Consider the following 22,146-nt stretch of genomic DNA (forward strand, 5'->3'; position numbering starts at 1 on the left):
TTAGACAAAGTTCAACAACTTAATCAAAACCTCTGATTTCACTCAATTATGGGAAAAAAACCCCTTTTTAAATTAAGAGAACACTTCTCCTAGAAAGAACATGCCATCTTCTGAAGTTATCTACTGTTCATTTACATAAGCATTTTTCCCTCAAGAAATGCTTTTCCTCCTAATAGAAAAGCAAAAAGAATGAGTCTAGAACCTCTATTTCTCCTGATTGCAGAACCACAGATTTTGACTATCTTTTGCTTTTGCTATTGTGATAGATGCAAATTGGGAAATGGGTAATTTCTCCAAGAAAACTTTCTGAAACCAATAATATAATATTTTGAAATAACTAGTTTAAACCCTATAATTTCTATCTTCCTATGTGAGATGTGCAGGCAACACACTACAGTGAATTTAGTACAGCAACACAACAGATGTATTTATCATAGAATCATGGAACAGTTTGGGTTGGGAGGGACCTTAAAGATCATTTAGTTCCACCCCCCTGCCGTGGGCAGGGACACCTCTCACTAGACCAGGTTGCTCAAAGCCCTATCCAACCTGGCCTTGAACACTGACAGGGATGGGTCATCTACAACTTCTCTGGGTGACCTGTTCCAGTGCCTCATCACCCTCACAGTAAAGAATTTCTTCCTAATATCTATTCTAAACCAGCTCCCTTTCCGTTTGAAGCCATCATTCACTGTCCTATCACTACATGCAATTGTTCAAAGTCCCATACATAAATATCTTAACATATATTTTCATCTATAGTCTTCAAATTGATTAGCTATTGTCAAACCTGATTTCATAAAGATTTTACCTAACTAGCACTATATAAAAGACAGAAATGAAATATGATCCAAAATATACTATAAATTCAAATGTTATACACTCACACATTTGATGCTCAGCTAACCATATTCTTTCTCTATGAAGTATTTTTAAAAGAAACAGAAAAAGCTACAATCACAAATAAAGAAATAGCCTAGCCTAAGGAAAATGTGAAATGAATACAAATTAAATAATTCAGTTTTTGGAATAAACATCAGGATTAATTCTTTCTGCTTTAGGCTACATAATAACTACAGAAGACCTGGAAGTTCTCTCCTGTATTACTTCCAGAAGATGACTTTAGCAGATAGAATCTTAGACAAGATAAAGCCTCAGAAAATATGGACTGCAGGTTGGATCTAGACAATTCACTGCATGAACATTCACATATTCAAATGTTCTGATCGCTTTTTTCAGTACTGACAGTACTACAAAATAGCCGCAATGAAAGCCATCTAAGGCTCCAACTGATTACTGAAGGCATGTATTTGCTCTGCACCATCATCCCAAGGTCCAGCATTCCTTTTTCACACCTAGTCCTGTGTGAAAAGCCCTTTGAGGATGGGGTTTGTTTCCACCCCACACCAGCCAATGCTTTATCTGTATGGGAATAACTCAGAAACTCTTCTGAATTTTAAAGGAAAGAGTGTATGCCAAGAGTATGGACAGCCCTTGAAACGGATGACTGAGAACAGCAGCACTACAAAACTAACCATCTTAGGTAAAATCACAGCCCTAAGGGCCCACATACTGGCTCACATAATAGGCAAGTGAGAAGCCAAGAGGAGAAAGTGACCTGTTCTTGGGCTTCAACAGAAGACTCTAAACCAGGAGGTGAAAATCCCAGTGGGAAACCAATTCATAACTACACAGTTAAATCCAAAATAAATGTTTGAAAAATTATGCATCATTCATAGAATTTTGTTACAGAGTGTAAGAGGCCCTGAGCCACAGAAAAGACATACCATTTATTAAAATACATAGCTGAAAGGTCAAGCTCTGAACGATTCATTAAAAATAGGAATCTACCAGGTTGTAAGGGAGCTCTCTTGGTAAGACTGACGGGGAGATAGACAACAGGTTAGCAAAGGCATATAGTGCTCTTGGAAAACTCCATAAAAGAGTATGGCGTAATAAACACTTGAAGAAAAGTACAAAGATCAGTGTTTACAGAGCCATAGTGCTGTCTACTCTCTTGTATGGTTCCAAATCATGGGTCGTCTACTGCCACCACCTGCATCTCCTAGAACACTTCCACCAATGCTGTCTTCACACAATCTTAAACATCCACTGGTCAGATTATGTGACCAACACATCTGTTCTAGAGCAAGCAGCAGTCACAAGTATTGAGGCCATGTTACTGAGAACGCAGCTGTGCTGGGCAGGGCACGTCTCCAGGATGAAGGACCAACCACCCCCTCCCTAAGATCTTGCTCTATGGTGAACTTGCCACTGGCCGCTGCAAGAGAGGAGCCCCGAAGAAAAGATACAAGGTCTCCTTGAAACAACATCTCAGCCTTGCCCATATTGATCAACATAACTGGTCTACTCTGGCCTCCAATCGGGAGGCCTGGAGACACCATCTATAACGCTGCTCTTTCCTTTGAGAACACACACAGGATCACTCTCAAGGAGAAAAGACAATGCAGAAAGAATCGTGCCTTGCAGAATATACCACCTAAGGAGTCTTTCTGCTGTGCCTTTTGCAACAGGACTTGTCTATCTCGTATTGGCCTTTTTAGCCACCAGCATGCTCGTAACAAACATGGATAGAGCCTTTCTAAATCTTCGTTCGTGAAGCCTAACCATGATGAAGGGAGCTCTCATTGGATCTGGAGTTAACAGGAGGTCTAAGAGAGTAAAAAGGTATGTATGGTTTGGGTGAATGTCAATCTAAAGACCCAGATACTGGAAAAGCAGCTACACCAGAGGCTTTGAGAGTGGTAAACCATCCAACGTCTAATATCAATTCACTGAGCTAAAGGAAAAATAAAACTTCTGATAATCATTAACTATCATCAGCATCTGAAAAGACTCTTAAAAGCTACGGTCTGGACTGAAGGATCTTTAATTGTTATTAATCATGCAACATTATTGGACCATGCAAACAGAGCAACAACAAGTGGCAGCAATAACGAAAACCTGGAGACAGATGTGAACTAATTTTCTTCCTCTTCTCTTACTGAATATCTCAAAGACTGATGTAAAAGATTAATTTCTGAAAACCCAGGCACAGTCAACTTTTTTTATTATTATTATTACTTGGCTTTGTGTGGAGGGTGTATTGTTTTGGATTTGTTTTAACACTAGGAGTGGACACTGCAGAGCCCTGTACTCTGACCACACTTAAAAAAGCACCACAAAATTCATGGACAGGACAGTGCCTATTTCCAGGCAAAGAAGACATTGATGGAAACGGTTTTTCTTAGTCACTTTTCGTAAGACAATTTAGGACTCCTAGTGAATTCCAATTCTACTTTACAAAGGAAAAAAAATACAGACACACAAAAAGAAAAACACAATTCACATCAAATAAGGAACTATGTTAAGTATAAAGATACTGCCTTACTGTGCAAATTCACTGGAGAAATAACCTCTACTAAATCCTATCCACACATACAGAAGGCTGCTAAACCAGTAAATCCTCACCAATCTTTCCAATGATTAGCAGGATAAAAATCTCAGATCAGCATCAATTTTTGATGCATATAAAAAGGAAAAAAGCCAAAGGAGAGTATATCTCATGTCAGACAGATGAAGGCTTATTCATATGAACCAGGAGAAAATACAAAAAAAAAAAAAAAAGAAAAAACATGACAAGGAAAAAGTCTGGATATTTCAAGAATTTGTCAAGAATGAATATGAGTGAACACTAAACTCTTTAAAACTATTCTCTTTTTATTTGTATCTTAATTATTCCTTCCAAGGGAGACTGCTTTAAGTGGAACTTTCACATTCTTTTCTATCTAGTTCGACAGTCTTTGGATGCCTGACAAGCAATGGTGACACTCCACATGAACTCAAGACAACAACTTAAAGTAAGTTTTTCCTATGGACCTAAAGCAAGTTTCAGGCAGTTAATATACACAACTGTTCGGTGAACTGTCTCAGCTTAAATCTAACCCGTATGTCTTCCTCCAGTGAAAATGATGGCAACCTTTCATTGCCTTAAGCTCTTGTTAGAGCAAGGAATGGGAGTCAGTTCTTCAGTACACACCTCAAAGTTCCAATTCCTCCATTGTCCTTGCTATACAAGGTAGGTTTTTAACTTAATGTTACATGTTTAAAAGCTGATAAAAATCTCTACATAATTTCACTAGGCATTTCATGTGCTTTTGTTATTTAAGGGAAGTTAGCACAATGGATAATTAAGAATATATGGGTTTTAGAAGTTTATTATAAAAAACAATTACATATGTCTACTGATTACACAGTAGTTATCCACAAGTCACTGCAAGAGTAAAAATAAATTCTCTAAAACACTGTCATATTAATTTAAACTTCTTTTTTAATCACAGTGCAGTACAACAAAATTTTGCATTGTATCCACCATAGTAATAAACCAACTCATAATATTAAACAATAAAAGCTGGTGACGATAATCATCACGTCAGCAGGAGCACTGCAGCCATAAAGCCAAGATTCTGGTTTAAACCTTCCATAAGAAGAAATATTTCACAATACACACTGACAAATTGCATATAGCATTCCTACACAAATAGAAAGTAAAATTGAAAATCAGTGCGTTATTAATTAAAGTGTCAAGCAAAATACGCCTTACCTGAGTTATTCCACTGGGAGGGATCTTGTATGACTGCAGCTTTTGCTTCAGTAGCTCAGGATCACTGTGTCGGAATGGGCACCCTGACAGTAAAAAACAAGCAAGCTCACAAACAAGGCTGTTTACTCAGGAGTTAGTGCAGTAAGGCACTCAAGAGACCAGCTAAGCTGTTCCTAATTGCCTAACAGTTTATTAATAGGAAAGTTAATTACCCATGTGTACAACTGCTTCGTTTTTTTTTCTTTTCTTTAAATAATTACTCTACTGCACAGTTATCAGGGTACCACAGGCTCAAGAGTTACATAAAATATCCCACCATAAACAGGCCACAATTCTCATTCGCTGACAAGAAAAGAGTTTAAGTTAGTTCCTTACTAACAATGATATCACTGGTACATTTAATAATGGGAAAAAAACAGGAATAGACAAGTAATTTAAAGCACAGTCCATTGTAAAAATACCTCTTTATAAATACCTTATAAAGTTCCATCACCTAAATAACAGTGGAATTTTTTTGTTCCAGAATTAGTTTTGAGACACAGCTGAATGAATGACTTAGTACCAGCATAACAACAGTGAAGCCAGTGGTGGTTTTCCATGTTTAGTCACACAGAACTAGGAGGCTTTAAAGTACCCTAGCAAACTTCAGAATTCCTGTACAACTGAATTCATATCTCAGAACAACTCCAATTGGTCATTTCTTAAAGCATCTGTACATTTAAAGTCTCCTAGAACTCCATGACATAACATTTATAAAAAGAGAAGTTATCAAGTCTGATCTAATGAGAATGGTTCAAAACAACTAGGGTCTAGAAATTAAATACTTAAGAGACTACAGGATGGAGTAACCTCTCTTTAACAGACAAGGGATTCTGCTGTTTGCAAACATTTGGGATTTTTCCTTAAGGAACTCACCATGATAATCCCCTTGACTTGGTGGATTGGACATGATAATCTTCATGCAGCTGTATGGGGTATAATCAGTTCTCTTTCCTTCTTTCCCATAGCTGTGGCGAATGCTGTAAGCATATCCTTTGTCAAACTAAATAAAAATAGAAGAATAAATTTACATATTGTGCCAGTAATTCTATCTGATCTGCAAATAAAAATATGAAATAACAAAATAAATTTTCCAAACATACTCAAACAAGGAAAAATACAAATCTAGTTGCTTGCTGTTAGCTTTGGTTTTTATATTACAAGAACTCGCATATGAACATATACATTTTTTACAGACACATGGCAAGAGAAGGGTGTAACTGCATTGATTTAAGGTCTTTTCAGTTGATGCTGTAATGGCTTTAAATATAAGATGATATAAATTTTGAAGCCCACAGTGTCAGTAAATGGAGAAAATATCATAATTTAAAATCTTTCACAAATGTCCATAAATTGACTGCTTTATCAGGAAAAAAACCCCAGACATACAGATTTCTTTACTCAGGTTCACATTCTTGTTCTCCCAAAGTATAATGCTTCACCTATATTTTGCTTCAGCACCGAAGTTCAATTCATCAGATTCTAAAATGGAGCATACTTTGCTGATATGAAAAAGATTTTCTCTTTTGTCTACCAATAGACTACCAACTCCTCCTACAAAATGAAATCATCTAAAGTAATACAGATGTAATCAAATATTTATCTTACAGCTGAACACAGAGCTATCAATACATCATTTTAGATAAGTCTTGTGCAGAACACTCAATTACACGAGTTGATGTTATTTTTTATATGGCAATAGGTGATATAAAATCTGTAGTAGACTCAGATTACTTAACATACAGATTCCATTAAGCTGCATTAAGACATCAAGGAACATTTGTTCAAATACCATATTTCTAGTCCTAAAAAACACAAATATGATAAAATAATGAAGAATCATATTTAGAATCACACATGCTCAGTCTCTCTTTGCCTCAAAAAAACCCTTGACAATACATAAAAGAACTCTTCTCTTGCTCAATTCCAAATGTTAGCATTAACCTTAAGTAAAATTCTGCACCTGAATCTGGACAATTCCCACAAGAATTTAAGTTTTCTTCTCAACAACCACTTCAAATTAATTTTTTACTCTGGCTCTAGTATTTTACTAATAGAAGACAATGCAACATACTGAGCAAAATCATTCAGGCATGCAACTGGTAACAATACTACTGCAAGGATACTCTCATTTCTACAGATAAAAGAAGTTCCCTGTTTGGCCTGAGGATGAATAGTAATTCAGAATATTCAAATACCTATGGAATACCTTGACTAGCTAAAATATGTCAAACATAAAACAGAAATATAAGTGTATGTGTATTTTTCTTCCAATTTTTTAAAAATATAGATACCCAAAAATCTATAACTTAATATGCAAGTACGTGATAAATGTGTATAAAAATACACACAAACAGTGAGAATAAAATCCTAAATTGCACCTAATTTAAATGGTAAAAAAAAACCTTCTCCATCAAGATGCTGGTTATAATCAAGCCAATGCAAGAAGATGGCTAATATTCAGCACTCATCCCAAATAAGGCTTAAGATATCCAAAGCTCTGAACAAACATTGACTAATTAGTCCTCACTGTGCGTTTGACAAAGTGACTTTACTCTACTTTAAAAGATTTTTTTAAAAAGCGGGAAGGGGAAGAAAAGAAAGAGAGAAAACAGCATTTTGTTTTCCAGCATAGCCACAGGCAGAATCCAGCATTCCTATTTAGTCAACCTTTTTGCTCAGAAGATGAAAGAACTGCGTGATTGAACAGTAAATGAACACTACTTTTGATAGCAACAGGGCTGGGCTTACCATCTCTTCACTAGAAGGAAGAGCACAACTGAATGAGGATCTGCTCTAGGTGTGTGCATATACTCAAAAGGCTTGGGAGAAACAGCTCCCCTCCCCTTCACGGGGCAGCAGCAGGGCCAAGTCCTACTAAAAAACAGCAAATATCAAACATAAAGACACATGTATTTTAATTTCTAACCCCTACATGAATCTGGTAAATTGAATATGGAATCTGTACTCCTGTAGCCACCTATTCTTCTACCCAGAAGCTCTGGAATCTTTCCTCCTTTACAAAAGATGAATGAAAACACATTTCATTTGCTTAACAAAGGATATTTGAGCAAGCAATTAAATTAGACTAAATTATTTTTTTTCAAGGGAAAAGCAAATCATGAATGCTTCAGGATGTAGTGCTTAGTTTCCCAGAAAATTAACACCCCTCTTTAACAGTTCTGTGTACTAAAATCTTGAGTTGTACTTTTCACATCACTTGCCTTAATGCCCACAGAAATTACTTTTACTACCTAACTCATTACTTTATGCTGAGAAGCAGCTCTTGCAGTAAATAGAAACAACAGCTACACAATAACACAACACAGCCTTGGGACAGGTTGGATATTTTCTCCTTGCTTTCTTGTAATCCTGTTTGGTGCTCAAGAGTTTTTGCAGTGGCAGATGGCAGAGAATGACACAGCTACACGGTGTAAGTTGGCACATGCGTTTAGTTGCTTCACTAAGAGCTCTCTCATCCTTGTGGTTCAGCTCTTCTTATCATTGATCAAGTAAACAGGACTTTAGCAGGGCCAGTATCTGACAGGCTGTGTGACCATCCTCAGTGGGAACAAACCATGAATTGTGGCATTTCATTACAGAAAACACATCCTGCGGAACAGACCTCTCTGGGGAATTAACTCAATGATCAGCCTCATTCTTTCCTAATACTATCACTCTAGGATGTGCATAAACAGAAAAAAAAAAGGGAGGAGCAACACCTTTTGCTAGCAAAAGCACCAAGGTAAAGTTAGACCTGTCCAAAATATGCAGAAATAAGAAGGCCAAGGGATCTGTCTCTTCCTACTTACTCTAGCACCCCAAACCAAAATGGTTCCATTGAAACTCCTTAAACAAAATTAATAAATTATGCACAGTACATTTCATGCATGTAGGTGTTTGCAGGGTCATTCTAACTGCTTATAAATTGTTTGGTTTTAAACTATTTTGGAAAAATAGTTTAAAACCCTATAAAAGTATCACTGTCTATTCTAACTGTAATCTACTATAAGAGCATTATCGCAAAAACCTGTAGAAGGTCAAACTCAAATTACGTGATTTGAAAAATTCCAAAAATTTTTTTGTGTTTTTTATAAGAAAAATCAGGCTCTTATTGAAGCCTGATATGAACTTGCTCAATAATACTAACGCTGCAGGAGCATGTACATCTCCCTAGTACTCTGTGTGACAGTTTCCACTGAGACAAAAGAAAACAATACAAACCCAAAACATTATTCTATTTTCATAGAAAAAACATGTATGCCTACACATCCCACCACAGTCTGTGCTAAATATCAATGGAAACTTACTGCCAAAGTTACAATAAAACAGCAGTATAAAAGCAATATCATTACACTATTGAGTATCTACATGTACTAGATCACCTACTGCTGGTCACACTTGACAGCAAGGATTCTCTGCAACTTTTTAACTGTATAGCCACATCTCAACTACCTCAGTTATTTTGCCTCTATTTAGCTCTCTGAGCTTTCCAAAATCTGCAATGCATTTATAATTTATGTCCTGGGTGGATGGGCCACAGCTTTGGCGAGGGAGAAAGTGATCAAGAAATATGTCTCGTTTAAGCAGTGAACTGGTTCACACTGAAGCCAAGAAGCTGAGGCAAAGACAGCCCTACCAAACATTGTCACTTTGATCTTGGAATGTGCAAGCCTAGGCATTAGCAGCAGTGTGAACTTTTGTTTTAAAAGACTGCAAGTCAACTCTCCAAGGTTTAACCTGATCACTGAAGACAGCGTTTTTTGAGGACTTCTTTTTCCTTCAAGTATGGCTGTAGGATGAATGTGATGTCATCAGCAGTGCACTTCAGACAAGTGGGTAGTTTTGAGGTTTTATGCACCAGTATTTGCTGTAATGAACTGAGGTGTCCAGTGTATGGTACTGAATGTACCAATGATATCGTGTATCCTGATGGCACTGAGGCTTTCTTAGACTTCTTATCCCTATAAGAAACTAAGCTCTTAGCACTGATTAGTAGGACAAAACTAATAGTCCAAAGTCAGAATGAAGGAGGCTTGCAGGACAGTTCACTGGGTATTGATAAGTGTACTGTAGAAAGGAACTTACATTTTGCTTTGATGTGGTATATTCACAGGAGTATCAGAATAAAGCAGATTCACTTGCCTAATAAATATTAGTTAAGACACACATACTGTATTAGGTAGCCTTCACTAGAATATATACAAGTCATAAACTAAGGCATAAATAAAAAGGGATATATATACATATGTGTGTGTGTGTGCATGTGTGTGTGTCATGGTTTAGGAACGGTACTCCCCAGTTCAGTTCTCCCAAAGAGAATCCAAACCACATTGCCGCTTGCTCCCCCTTTACCCTCCCTCTTCCCACTCTGGCAGGATGGAATTGAGAATTGGAGGCACAAAAGGTGAAAGTCACGGGGTGAGATAAGAACAATTGACTGCAATGAGATACGAAAGCAAATAGTAACACACCAATACTAATAACATAAAGTGCAAGATAAAGAAATGATCTACACAGAAAACCTGCTGTGGTGGGTTGACCTTGGCTGGACGCCAGGTGCCCACCAAACTGCTCTATCACTTCCCTTCCCAACCTGACAGGGGGGAGAGAATAAGATGTAAAACAACCTGTAGATTGGAATAAGGCAGGTTACCAAAGCAAAAGAGAAAATTTGCATGTGTCTAAGTGAAGAGGAAAATAACAAGGTTTATTCTCTACTTCCCATTAGCAAGCGGTGTTTGGCTATTTTCCTGGGAAGCAGGGCTTCTGCACATGGAGTGGTTATTGTAGAAGGCAAACATTGTAAACAATGAATGCCTCCCCCTCTTCCTCCTCCTTTTATATCTGAGCTGAGGTCGTATGGTATGGAATATCCCTTTGCTTAGTTTGGGTCATTTGGTCTCCTTGTGTCCCCTCCCAGGATCTTGCCCGTCCCTCCGTCCTCCCTCCTTTCAATGGAGTGTGCAGGGGGAGGAATGTCAAGAGACAGTGCTGATGCTGTGGGTGCTCTGCTCAGCAGTACCAAAACACTGGTGTGTTATCAACACCCTTCTAGACACCAATGCAAAGCACAGCACTGTGAGGGTTGCTATGGGGAAATTAATTCCATGTCAGCCAGACTGAATACACTCACGACAAATACCAACTGGCTCCTCCCCACCATGCCTTCTCCCAGCCTGAAACCACATCCTCCTTCTCGGGAGCAAGAGTCCCTTATTCCCACTCCTTGCAAAGCCATGAGGTGGTATCAAGTAACATCTGGGCCTTAGCCACATCCCCCTCTTGGCTACTGTAAAAAATTAACCATGTCCTGGCCAAACCAAGGGCAATATGTGTATATATGTATAAGCTATAAATCTGCAATTGGTATAGCCTAATACCAGGTTACCACGTTCCAGATAGGAACTTAAGGAAATGCTAGTTTCACATAAACGCATACAAGATCTTGAGATATGGAATGAGGATGTACATCAAATGGACCATTTGGCAGGTGTACGTTCTCCTTTGAAGAAAAGTTTTCATCAAACAAAGCAGTGAAGGATGGGTCATGTGTGCCTCGGAATTATCAGTTTGATATAAATGAATACACTTCCAAAGGAGAACAACAAGAAACAACATTCCCAAGGCACTCCAGCCACTAAACAATAAGCATCATGTCATCACTGACAGTTACCTTCCTTATATCACTTGTCATATCTGCAGATTTGTATCTGGAAAGAGAACTAGGTGCTCCATAAATTTTGTTATCAATTCTGATATTCAGCATGCATATGAGGATGAAAAATAATTTGCTGACATGTCTTTCAAGCCCTGTATGCTTAGGTTCACACTTCCATGAAACTTTCAGTTAAAATCACTTTTGTATACTCGTGTAAGTTTTTATGCATCTGTTCCTTACAGTACTGGGATATTTATTTATTTGAAGTCTAACAACTGAGCAAAATGACTGCATTAATTTTGTCTAGCTTCTTGGCTGACCACCAGATTAGTTCCAACTCTTCAAAATTCAAATAAATGGTTTAACACCTCTTTTTTTTGAACAGTCATTGGGTAATTTCCTGTCTAAAGCTGTTGAACCTCTATAGATAACAGCGTCAAATTCATAAATTTATCACACATAGTTGCATATCTTCTGAAATAATTGGTTCACTTTTTCATTCATTTCCCAGGTAGTCGCTCAAATCATTACCGTTGACACTGCTTAGCTGGCATATCTTCATCCAAGCAACTTTTTTTTAAGCTCAATCTTAACCTCAACTTGAGATCATCAAGCACAGTTGTCATTTAGGAGCAAAAATAAATGCTTCTCTATCTACCAACAACAAAAATTTACCCTAAATTATCAACCCATAGCACAATTTCTACCTTAAGGGCACAGATCTGAGTCAGGAGCTAAATTTGAGCTGGAAAACTAGTAAGTTGTGTGGCAGTCAGCACAGACCAATTCACAGCAAGTACAAAAAACTTCTTCCCCTCCAATTTCAATATTTCTAAACCTCATGAGGCAAGAACCACTTTGCCCTGGAGATGGCTTCATCTACCCCAAGGAAATCAGAAAATTTTTGATCAGTCAGACACGTTGTATACTACACACGAGTGTAAGCTGCATGGCTGATGAATTAGCAAAAATATGACATTGTGGGGTTTTATTTACAGCAGTTTAAGCTTTTCTTAGTATAACTTACCTAAGTACAATTTAGGTACACAATTTCCAAACACCTCTTGAACTCTGTCAGTCTTGGTACTGTGACCACTTCTCTGGGGAGCCTGTCCCAGTGCCCAACCACCCTCTGGGTGAAGAATCTTTTTCTAATATCCAACCTAAACCTCCCCTGACACAACTTCAGGTTGTTCCCTTGGGTCCTGTCACTGGTCACCACAGAGAAGAGATCACTGTCTGCCCCTCCTCTTCCCCTCACAAAGAGCCTTGGGGAACACCACTTGTGACTAGCTTCCAGCTGGATGTAACTCATTCACCACCACTCTCTGGGCTCAGCCATCCAGCCAGTTTTTTACCCAGCAGTGTGTCCTAGTTAGAACAGCTGGGACCAGTTCATCACTGTATGGGTGTAACCCAAAACTGTGTATTCTATAGCCTTCCATGCCATTCCCCAGAAACTGGTATCAATAAACCATTTACACCCTCTGCCCAGAGCAGCCTGACTCCTCAGGCTATAAACTGGGTGTTAAGAGGCCTGCGAGACAGGAGAATGCTCCTGTCCTCACACCCATCGTGGAACTCCCCACCCCGAGGGAGGTACTGGGCATTCCTGCCTGAACTGGAGGATACAAATAATCTTAAGAGTCTTGGGACTTTTTTAACCACTCGTGAGATCCAGAGGAAGACTGCAGATCACCGCTCTCAACCAGACTGCAGACCACCACTCTCGACTGGACTGCAACCACCACTTTTCAACCAGACTGCAATCATCACTCTTGACCAGATTGCAACAGCACTCTCACCAACAGGTTTTTTCCTCTCCTTTTACTTTGGACTCAGCAGGCCCAAAGAACACCACTCCGTTCATGCCCCAGGGTGCTGGGTTATACATTTGGGTTTTGTAGGTTAAAACCAACTGTTTGTCTGTAAAATCGTATTTAGTGTATTATTTTATTAAATTATTATTCTGACTTATAATCTCTCCTTTGAGTTGAGTTCATTTCCCCTGCTAGTTTACCTTTAAACCAGCACACAGTGTCCCCACCCAAGCCATGAGTCTGAGTTTCTCCAGGAAAACGCTGTGGGAAATGGTGTCAAAGGCTTTACTAAATACTACGTAGACAACATCCACAGCTTTTCCCTCATCCTCTGAGTCACTTTGTCACAGAAGAAGATCTGGTTGGTCAAGCAGGACCTGCCTTTCATAGTCACATCCTTAAGTAAGAAAATAAATGTATTAGATGGTAATTAACACTGAACTGGCAGTGAGAACTTCTGCTGCTTTGTTTTTAAATAGAACACAATATTAAATTTAATTTTCAACAAGAATTGAAACACTTGAATTAAAATGGCAATATATGACAGCACCATAAGAGATATTGTGCTTTTCCTAAGTAGCTATAAAAATATATTGGCACTTTCCTTCAAATAACAAATGAACACTGAAACCCGACTACTGTAAACATGTTTAACTTTCAACAGATTTCTGCAGACCACCTCTACAGTTTTAAGGAACTATTAAGGTTTAATATCAGAGAACAATCTTGAATTCTTTACTAAGTATTTGCTCCCTAACAAACTCGTTTAGATAGTTTGACATGAGATGAAAAAAAAAATAACCTAATAAACAAGTTCTAAAGCAAGGAATCTCATTCAGTTAAAAAAAACCCCTCCACTCTCCTAGTATTCCATCAACTACAAGTACACCAATGCCATTCAGATTTTTCTCCTGATGTTTTTCAATTGGTTTTTCTCACATTTCAATATTCAAAGAAGTTAACAGATGTAATTTGAAAGTTTATCTTTCAGCAGAAGGTAAGGGGGAAAGTAAACGGGCTATTCATGTTATCAGAAGTGGCAGATAGAGAATAAGAGTCCCCAAAACAATCAATGGCAAAGGAGAACACAGAAAGCATTATCACCAAGAGAGGTGTAAGAGCGTTAACGGATTGCAGAGTAGACAGAAATTTGGCATGCGGTACAACAAAAAATATCTAAGAAAGTGAAACGGAAGTAGAAGAGTAACTAATTGTTTGCATCTACAGGAATAAGATTCAGCTCCAGACATCTACATCCAGACGTCTCCCATTATTGTCAGTGGAGGTCAATGCAATCAGAGGAGTCTGGGGAGCAATTCCATTTGCCCTAACAAAGGCAGCTAGGGGCTCATTAAATAAATTATTCCTCACCACAACACTATTGACTGTATAGGCTAGATCTCTATTGATCATAACGGCATCTTATAATCCAAATGTAAAGAATATGTATACCAAGGAAAAATGCAAGAAAAGAAATTCAGTAAGTTTGTATTAAAACTTGGAGAAATCCTTCCTTATATGTATACCACAGCAGCATGTATTAGAAGTTTCCAGAGAAGATGCATGAGGACAGTCAAGGGACCCCTTGCAAAGTCTAAAAACTGATTTCCTACTGCTTATTCAAGCTGTATCAATACCCAAAACAAGAATGCTCCCATATAATGTTCTGTAGTTTTATTTGAGCACAGTGAACACGTAACGTATTTACAGACTCACGTAGCTCATGATACTATGACCAAATGCTGTAGCATATACTGTAACCCAGACTAACATGTACAATAAAAACCTAAACATATGGGGAAAGAATAGGAAAGAAAATGGATGTCAGCATGGAGACGTGTCACTTCGTGAAGAATCCTGAAACGCATGCAGGACTGGGACGTGAGGTTCAGGTTGCACGCTGACAGAGGGTTTATTATTCTCACTAGTCCATCACAACATCTTTGATGATATGGATGAGAAGACAGCCTTTATCAGACCCGGTAGGTCTGCAATAGGCCAAATCTGGAATGGATTTTGGAAGAGATTTAGAGTAAAGCCCCTACTTTTGGTTCCAGCTCGTACCTGAGGTACTTAGGATATCTGTTTCTTGAAAAATAGTCCAACATGTTACCATGTCCAATTGTTATCATTTAACTCAACAGTCTGGCATAGCAGGCTCCTTCATTCTAGGGATAGTAGTTTTCCTCAGAAGGAAGGAAAAAGATCATATCAGAAATCAAAGCTATCCAAGTACCTATACTACAATTTGAAAATTTAGCAGGACATCAGGACTTCTCAGGTTGTTGGGACAGCAGAAGAAAAACTCACAAACGAGAGAAGGTCTGAGGAAAAATTGTCTTGGCCATTCCAGACAATCTCAATTAGAAGGACTTGCCACATTTTGAACAGGACTCTTGGCATTAAAACAACAGATGTTTCAAAGCACAGCACCAGAAATGAGCCCAAGTGAACAGTGCATATTGGCCTGCTCTTGAAGAGTGCTGCTCCTGGCAAGAGCTGCAATTCACCTTTGCTAGGATGTTCCCAAATACAAAGACCTCTACAGGATACTGGAATTAATCCAAGCAAGACTGGCTCCTAATCGAGTATTTCAGTTCTACTCAGTACACCTGGCAGAGAGTCAAAGGATCCGAGCAAGGCCACCACAACAGTTGAAGTTCTCTGTCTATGCATCGTTTCCAAAGAGCAGTCATGTCCAGACACAGTGGAAGACTTCATGTGCTCACAGAATTGTTTATATTTTACAAACTGGTTGAAGTACATAGCAGTCCCTAAATATGCAATTTTTGAAGCAGAGACTGAAAAATTTTGAACACCTTTTGGACTACTTAAACCACAGAAGTGTTCTTCCCTTTTACAGTCATGTACCTTGCACAAAGAGCTCATCTTAGCAAGCTGTCAATTTTGACTGATTATATATTATTGGATAACTTAATTAATTTTTTACTGCATCCCCTTGCAAGCATCCTTGTGGTGTTCCGATGTTATCAGGAATCCTTTACACTGATCTGAATGACATCTGAAGCCAAGTTCAGCATTACATGACAAAAGGCACACAAAAGGCAAGGCGAGTCAAAACAACAAAGGCATGCCTTTTTCATTAACCATGAGGTTGAGTGGTAAATAGCTGTTATATATATATAACCACTAAGCAGTCCGCTTCATTAGAAATCTACAACTGACCCAATCTAATCTGTAATAGGATATTGTAAAGTCCAAGAGATTCAATTTTACCCTAAGCCTCAGATTTGCAAAACCAGCAGCATCACTCAAAGAGATCCAGTGACTTGGATTGGAGAATATCCCTTCAACCAATCAAAGTGACGAAGTTGTCAAAATGTGATAGAACTGTGGGAAAAAACCTTGCCTTTTACTGAAATATGGTTAAACTTCTTGGACAAGGATCAGTGACAGAACAGAAGGACATTAAGTCTCCAATCACAAAATGTTTCAAGATATCAGCAACTCCTCAGTATAAATCCAGATTAAAACAAATTAATTTATTTTCTAGATAAATTGATCATTGGAAAAAAAATCAAATAATTCTTAAAATAAAACTACAAGGAGGCTGAGTAATTAATATATTTCCTCAGGCTGATAAGTATTCCTTAAGTGTATCCTAGAAACATGTAGACTTAACTTTTTTGATGCAGTAATAAAAGAATGAAAAAAGGCATTAAAACACAAAACCATACATGGATAATTGATGTTTGTCAACCTCTATGAACATAGAGAGATATTAGCCTCTGTGTGATGATGCTAGATATTGCAGCACTCCAAACAGCATAGTTTGGCTCAAGATCGCTGGCATTCTCCCTGTAAAAACTCTGCTGTAAAAACAGATTTTTTTTTTATTAACAGCCCAATAAAAGACAAAATTACATTTTAAGATAATGATCAAGGAAAACAAAAGTGAGGAAAAGCAGAGAGGAGCCCTTGCTGTCATAATAAAGAGAACTGCTCACATATAAGGAACATTTTATATTCTATCTTAGGCAAAATGCACTATAATCAAGACATATTTGAACTCTAGACTGCAATTATGACAAAAGCCTTTCTGCATTCGACAGAAGAAAGCTTGTTTTAGAAATACACGAGACTATTTTCCTATCTTTTTTTTAAAAACTTTTGTTAATTCATCATTAAAAGATGACTTGACTAAAAGATTACTTGACTGCAGGGAGAATGGGAACAGAAGAATAAAGAAGGTCTGGCTCACTGGCAGAAGTACTGTCTCAGAAGTAACACACACCTAATTTTATAGTGCCTGCTGTAAAGTTCTAAAACCGGGGAAATAACTCTGGTAACAAAGTACAAGAAGGAGCCCAACTATTATAATTGCTTTTTTAAAAAAAAGTTACTTAAGAGTTTCACTAGTATTGCCCCAGTTCTCATGCACCAAACCCAACTCCATTAAGTAGATGAATCAGAAAAAGAAAATAATTGGCATTTAAACGTAAAACTTGCCATAAAGACCACATGCTTCTGCTCCCACATGTGCAGCAGGGAACCAAAAGAAAAGAAAAAGAAAACAAATAAATTATATTTGAGGGACATTGTGTTTTTCTCCTTTCTGAGTGGACTTAAAGAGAGATACAGGAAACAGTAAAAGCTCAGAGCACACCACATTACAAAGAATTCAGTGTCACAGCTAAACAGCATTGTACATTTCATACAAAATCAGAACACAAACTTCATTCAAGAAGTAGTAACCTCTATCATGTTGAAATACTTAAGCCCTATCATGGTAATTTCACTTTCCTAAATCAATATATTAAATTTTCAAAACACAATTGTGCATAGAACAAATAATCTATGAGTTGTTTTGTCTTTATTCATCAGCAGATTTTAAAGATGTGGCAGAATGTTAAATTAATTCTGAAAGCAAAAGTACATTTTTATTTACATTGTGCCTACTGTGGTATATCAGCATAGTGCACATTTGATACAACATGCTGCTTTTCTGGATGACCGAATATGAAATACAGCCATAATTTACTGGCTGAATATAGACAGATGGAATATGACAGTTATATGATATTACAACAATTACACAGACATTATCAAACAAGAAGGCAAAGTATACAGGATTCTGGGATTTGCTTTGGAAGTCAGTTTATCTGAATGCTTAATAAAATAATTTAAAAATATTCTTACAAACAATTATATCAAGATTGAGAAACTATTCTATCAAAACTTTTCTGTTCAAAAAGCAGAGGAACTCAACTGGAAGAGACCTGCTATGCAATTCAGCTTGCCATTCAGGTGATACAGATCAAAAGATTTGCATCTCAAAGCCAGTTATCCCCAGTCTTACTTGGGGTAAATAGCCAAAGAGCTTAAATACAATAACTGGTGGTGTGTGTGGCAACATACCACAGGTATTTTTCAGCAGATGGCTAGAGAGAGAGAGCTGTATGGTTAAGAAGATGTTCGAAAGACCCAGCTAAAGGTTCTATATTTAGTGACATTCAGATACTTCACAATCCCTCAACGCAGAAATTTATCAACCAGATAGGTAAATCCATCCATTACTTTTCTTAAAATGTCATGGAATGACTTTCTCGCTGCTGCTGTGAGTGCCAATAAAAGAGAAACCTCTTCTGACAAGTACACAGTCTTTCTGCACCTATAATAAAGTGCAAGACTGACAAGCAGTTCAAGACTACAAAAGGAATCTTACAAAATTCAAGGTCTGGCTTCAACATCTGTTTTTATACGTCAAATTCTAAAAAGATACTACAGCATGGAATATCTACAGCAATGTGTGTTGCTGGGAATAAAACAAGTCATAAGAACAGATTCTGATCTAAATTAGTTTTAGTACAGGAAAGGTAATTATTGCTTTCACTCTTTTCAGTGCAAGAACCTTATCACTAATCAGCTCATACATTAGCTTAGTAAACACAGATTTTGGTGCCTAATATGTAACAACTACAAAAACTGATCCTATTTCTTTTTATGGTAGCTAATACAGTTAAAAACATCATTAAAATGATGCCAGCACTGTAATTGATGTCCTGGAAGAGCAATTATGTAGCTAGAGCTCTTCTCTGTCCTTAAGACATGCCACAGGCTGCAAGACTGTCCAAAATTTTCCCTTTTAATGTAAGTCATATGATGAAAACTGAAAATCAAAAGTAAAGGCAGATACATTTTTAACAGGTTAAAAAAAAAGCTGTACAAATGAAAGTACTTTAAAGTGAATAATCATGGGAAAATGCCACCATAACTTTGGCTTCACAACAAAGACTGGAGAATTTCAGTTTTAACTAGAATAATTGAGAAAATTGAAAAGCACAATCGCGTGCTTGGAATGAAAGAGCACACATTTTCACCATAGCACTTATTATTGTCATTCCTATTTATGTGCCCACACAATAACCTTCATGTATATCATAGTCTAATATTATATTATGTTTTCTAGTCTGTCATCATCAGATGGTCTATTAGAATAACACCCATGAAACAAAAATAAGGTGAAAAATAATGGTTTTATAACAAGTCCATTTCTTTTAAGAAATACTGCTTTAAGATTTTGAATCTATTATGCAAAAACTAATGCTTTTTTAATTATAAGGTTTTTTAAAAAACAAAGTTTCTGTAACAAAAAATTAAAATATAAAATGACACTGAAATGGATTTTTATCAATATTCAATAAGTTTAGATAACTGTAAGACACACTGATATGCTGATTTGTAATTTGAGACCTGAGAAAAGAAAGTTTCAGAGGGAAATACACAGAAATATGACTGAGTTTAATATGCATCCACATTAGCTACAGAGCATAATTAAAATGCAATTATGGCCCAAAGACACTTCCATTTTAGCATCCTTCACTTTACTGATAAATCTTGGGTTTCAAAGGTCAGGCAGTATTGTTTAAAGTAAAATAAATCCTTACAAGTAAGGGGTAAAGAAGTGTTTGGTTTGGTTTTATTCCTTATAGAGCTCAGAACTCCAGATGTGGCAGTCAAAACAAAATTCTAATGCACACTGAAAGAAAACAGTCCCAAATGAAGTTGCAGATTATTCACCAGCCAAAAGGAACTGAAACAGCATCTACCACTGGGAGGTGGGGGGTAAGTCTGTGTGTTTGTTTATATATTTATGTTTACATAAAGTTATAAGTTAACAGTACCTTTTCAGGGATGACTACGTACATAGCTTATGGGCAAGAATGGTGAAAAAATGTATTACTTTCATCTTATTTTCCTGAAGTAAGTGGTAGGACACTTCCACCAAGCATCACAAAGAATACCTAATCTTATATTCACATCTGATTTCTCATCATCTGACTTCCTATATGTCAGCCAGAGCTATGATGTGCTTAATTTACTTGTCTAATTCGGAAATAAAAGTAAAACAAACTATAAGAGAAACAGCTACAGAACAAGTCTATATTTTTAGTTTATTAAAGAGACCAGAGCAGCAACACCTACAAACTTGCATATATTTGTGTGAAGATTGTGAACAATGTAGATGTTGCTGGTAAATCCCTTTGCAGCAAAGTCAGAATTTTTTATCTGTCAGGAAAGCAGAATCGTATCAACTGCTTCATAAAACTTGTATCATTAATCCTATTAGGCATCAACATCCATAAATACAAGATGGCATGTTATTTTAATGACAGCAATTTCATACTATTATTTGTATCTAAGTCCTAATAAAAATCAATATCTGATGCAAACTTTATTTTGATTTGATCTCACAATGTTTAATTAAACAGGAAGCACACAGTTATCTCTAGCTCTGTTACATGAGCTAATTTTCTGCAGTCTTTACAGAGTGGTTGTGTCCACATGACACAATAGAAGTAACACTGACAACGCTAATAGGGACTTCCCCTTAGCCAAGGGCCAGGGTTATATCTTTACAGGCACTGCTAATCATATATACATTTGATACAGTCAGTGAGGAATCTTATCCCAGTTCCTTCCTATGACTTAGCAGAATTTAACAGTACTCTGCAAGAAGTTATTCAAGTATGACAACAGAATCATTCAGGATAGAAAAGACCTCTAAGATCGAGTCCAACCATAAACCTAACACTGCCAAATCCACCACTAAGCCAGGTCCCTCAGCATTCTACTTCTTGGAATACAATCAAATGCAACTCCTGTGAGTGTGCGTTCTCAGTCCTCTCGCTTCCAGAATCCATGACAGATCTCCTTCCTACTGCTTTGGTCAATAGGTATACAAAACAGACAGAAACTAAGTCATGCAGACCAGTGTGTCAGTAATATGCTAGCAGTACTCAGATAAGCTTTCAGAATTCTGAAACCCTCTAAAAGAGAAGGGAGTAGAATGCTAGCAAGCACAAATGGATGTGCACAGCACGCAAAGGACAAGTTCCCACCTATAAAACACAACTTTAAATAAAAATGATAATATATGATTGCAACAATCTTGTTTAGAATTAACACACATACTGTGAGACATTATGCCAAAAATAAGCCAATTTTAATGGCAATTGAAGCTTATTTTCATTCAGCTAAAGAATTCAACATATAATAATGTTGCAAATGGAATGTAATTTTACCAATAAATACTAAAAATGATTCACTCAAAATCTTTAAAATCCACTTCTTCTATCTCACTACAACTAGAGTACGAAATCATAAATTCCAAATTATCAAAGACAAATACAGATAGTAAGTGGTTCTACTGAAACTAATTTTTACAGTCATTGGTGGAAGGAAAAAAATATTTTTCATTTTATGATAAGTTTAACACAAAAATACAATTTAATCAAGAAATTGAATATCTAGACCCCTGATAACTGATGAAAGCAAGAACAATGTTCTTTATGATATTAATGCCTCGTTACCATGACATACTACTCCACTTGTAGTGAATTCAGGAGATTTTACAGCTAATACTTGTTGCATATTTATTAAACTTTTTTTTTATATATCATAGAAGAGAAAAAACATTTTTTTCAGGTTCTATAGTAGCCTTTATTTATCTCAGGAGAATTCAAGCCTGGCTACCTATTTACATGACTGATGTATAATTT

The 22,146-nt window shown here is 37.0% G+C and overlaps 1 protein-coding gene across 2 annotated transcripts in view; it reads right to left on the bottom strand.

Moving 5' to 3' along the window:
• Positions 1 to 22,146, bottom strand: part of PRIM2 (primase (DNA) subunit 2) — a 100,611-nt gene that overhangs the window by 10,227 nt on the left and 68,238 nt on the right. For both annotated transcript variants that reach the window (XM_017834820.1, XM_017834819.1), the window contains exons 10-11: positions 5,519 to 5,645; positions 4,604 to 4,686 (exon numbers count right to left, since the gene is read on the bottom strand). In XM_017834820.1, the coding sequence (XP_017690309.1) occupies positions 4,604 to 4,686; positions 5,519 to 5,645 (210 nt within the window). The remainder of the gene's footprint in view (positions 1 to 4,603; positions 4,687 to 5,518; positions 5,646 to 22,146) is intronic.

Source organism: Lepidothrix coronata, unplaced genomic scaffold (assembly GCF_001604755.1).
Source record: "Lepidothrix coronata isolate B3197 unplaced genomic scaffold, Lepidothrix_coronata-1.0 Scaffold241, whole genome shotgun sequence".
Classification (NCBI taxonomy): domain Eukaryota; kingdom Metazoa; phylum Chordata; class Aves; order Passeriformes; family Pipridae; genus Lepidothrix; species Lepidothrix coronata.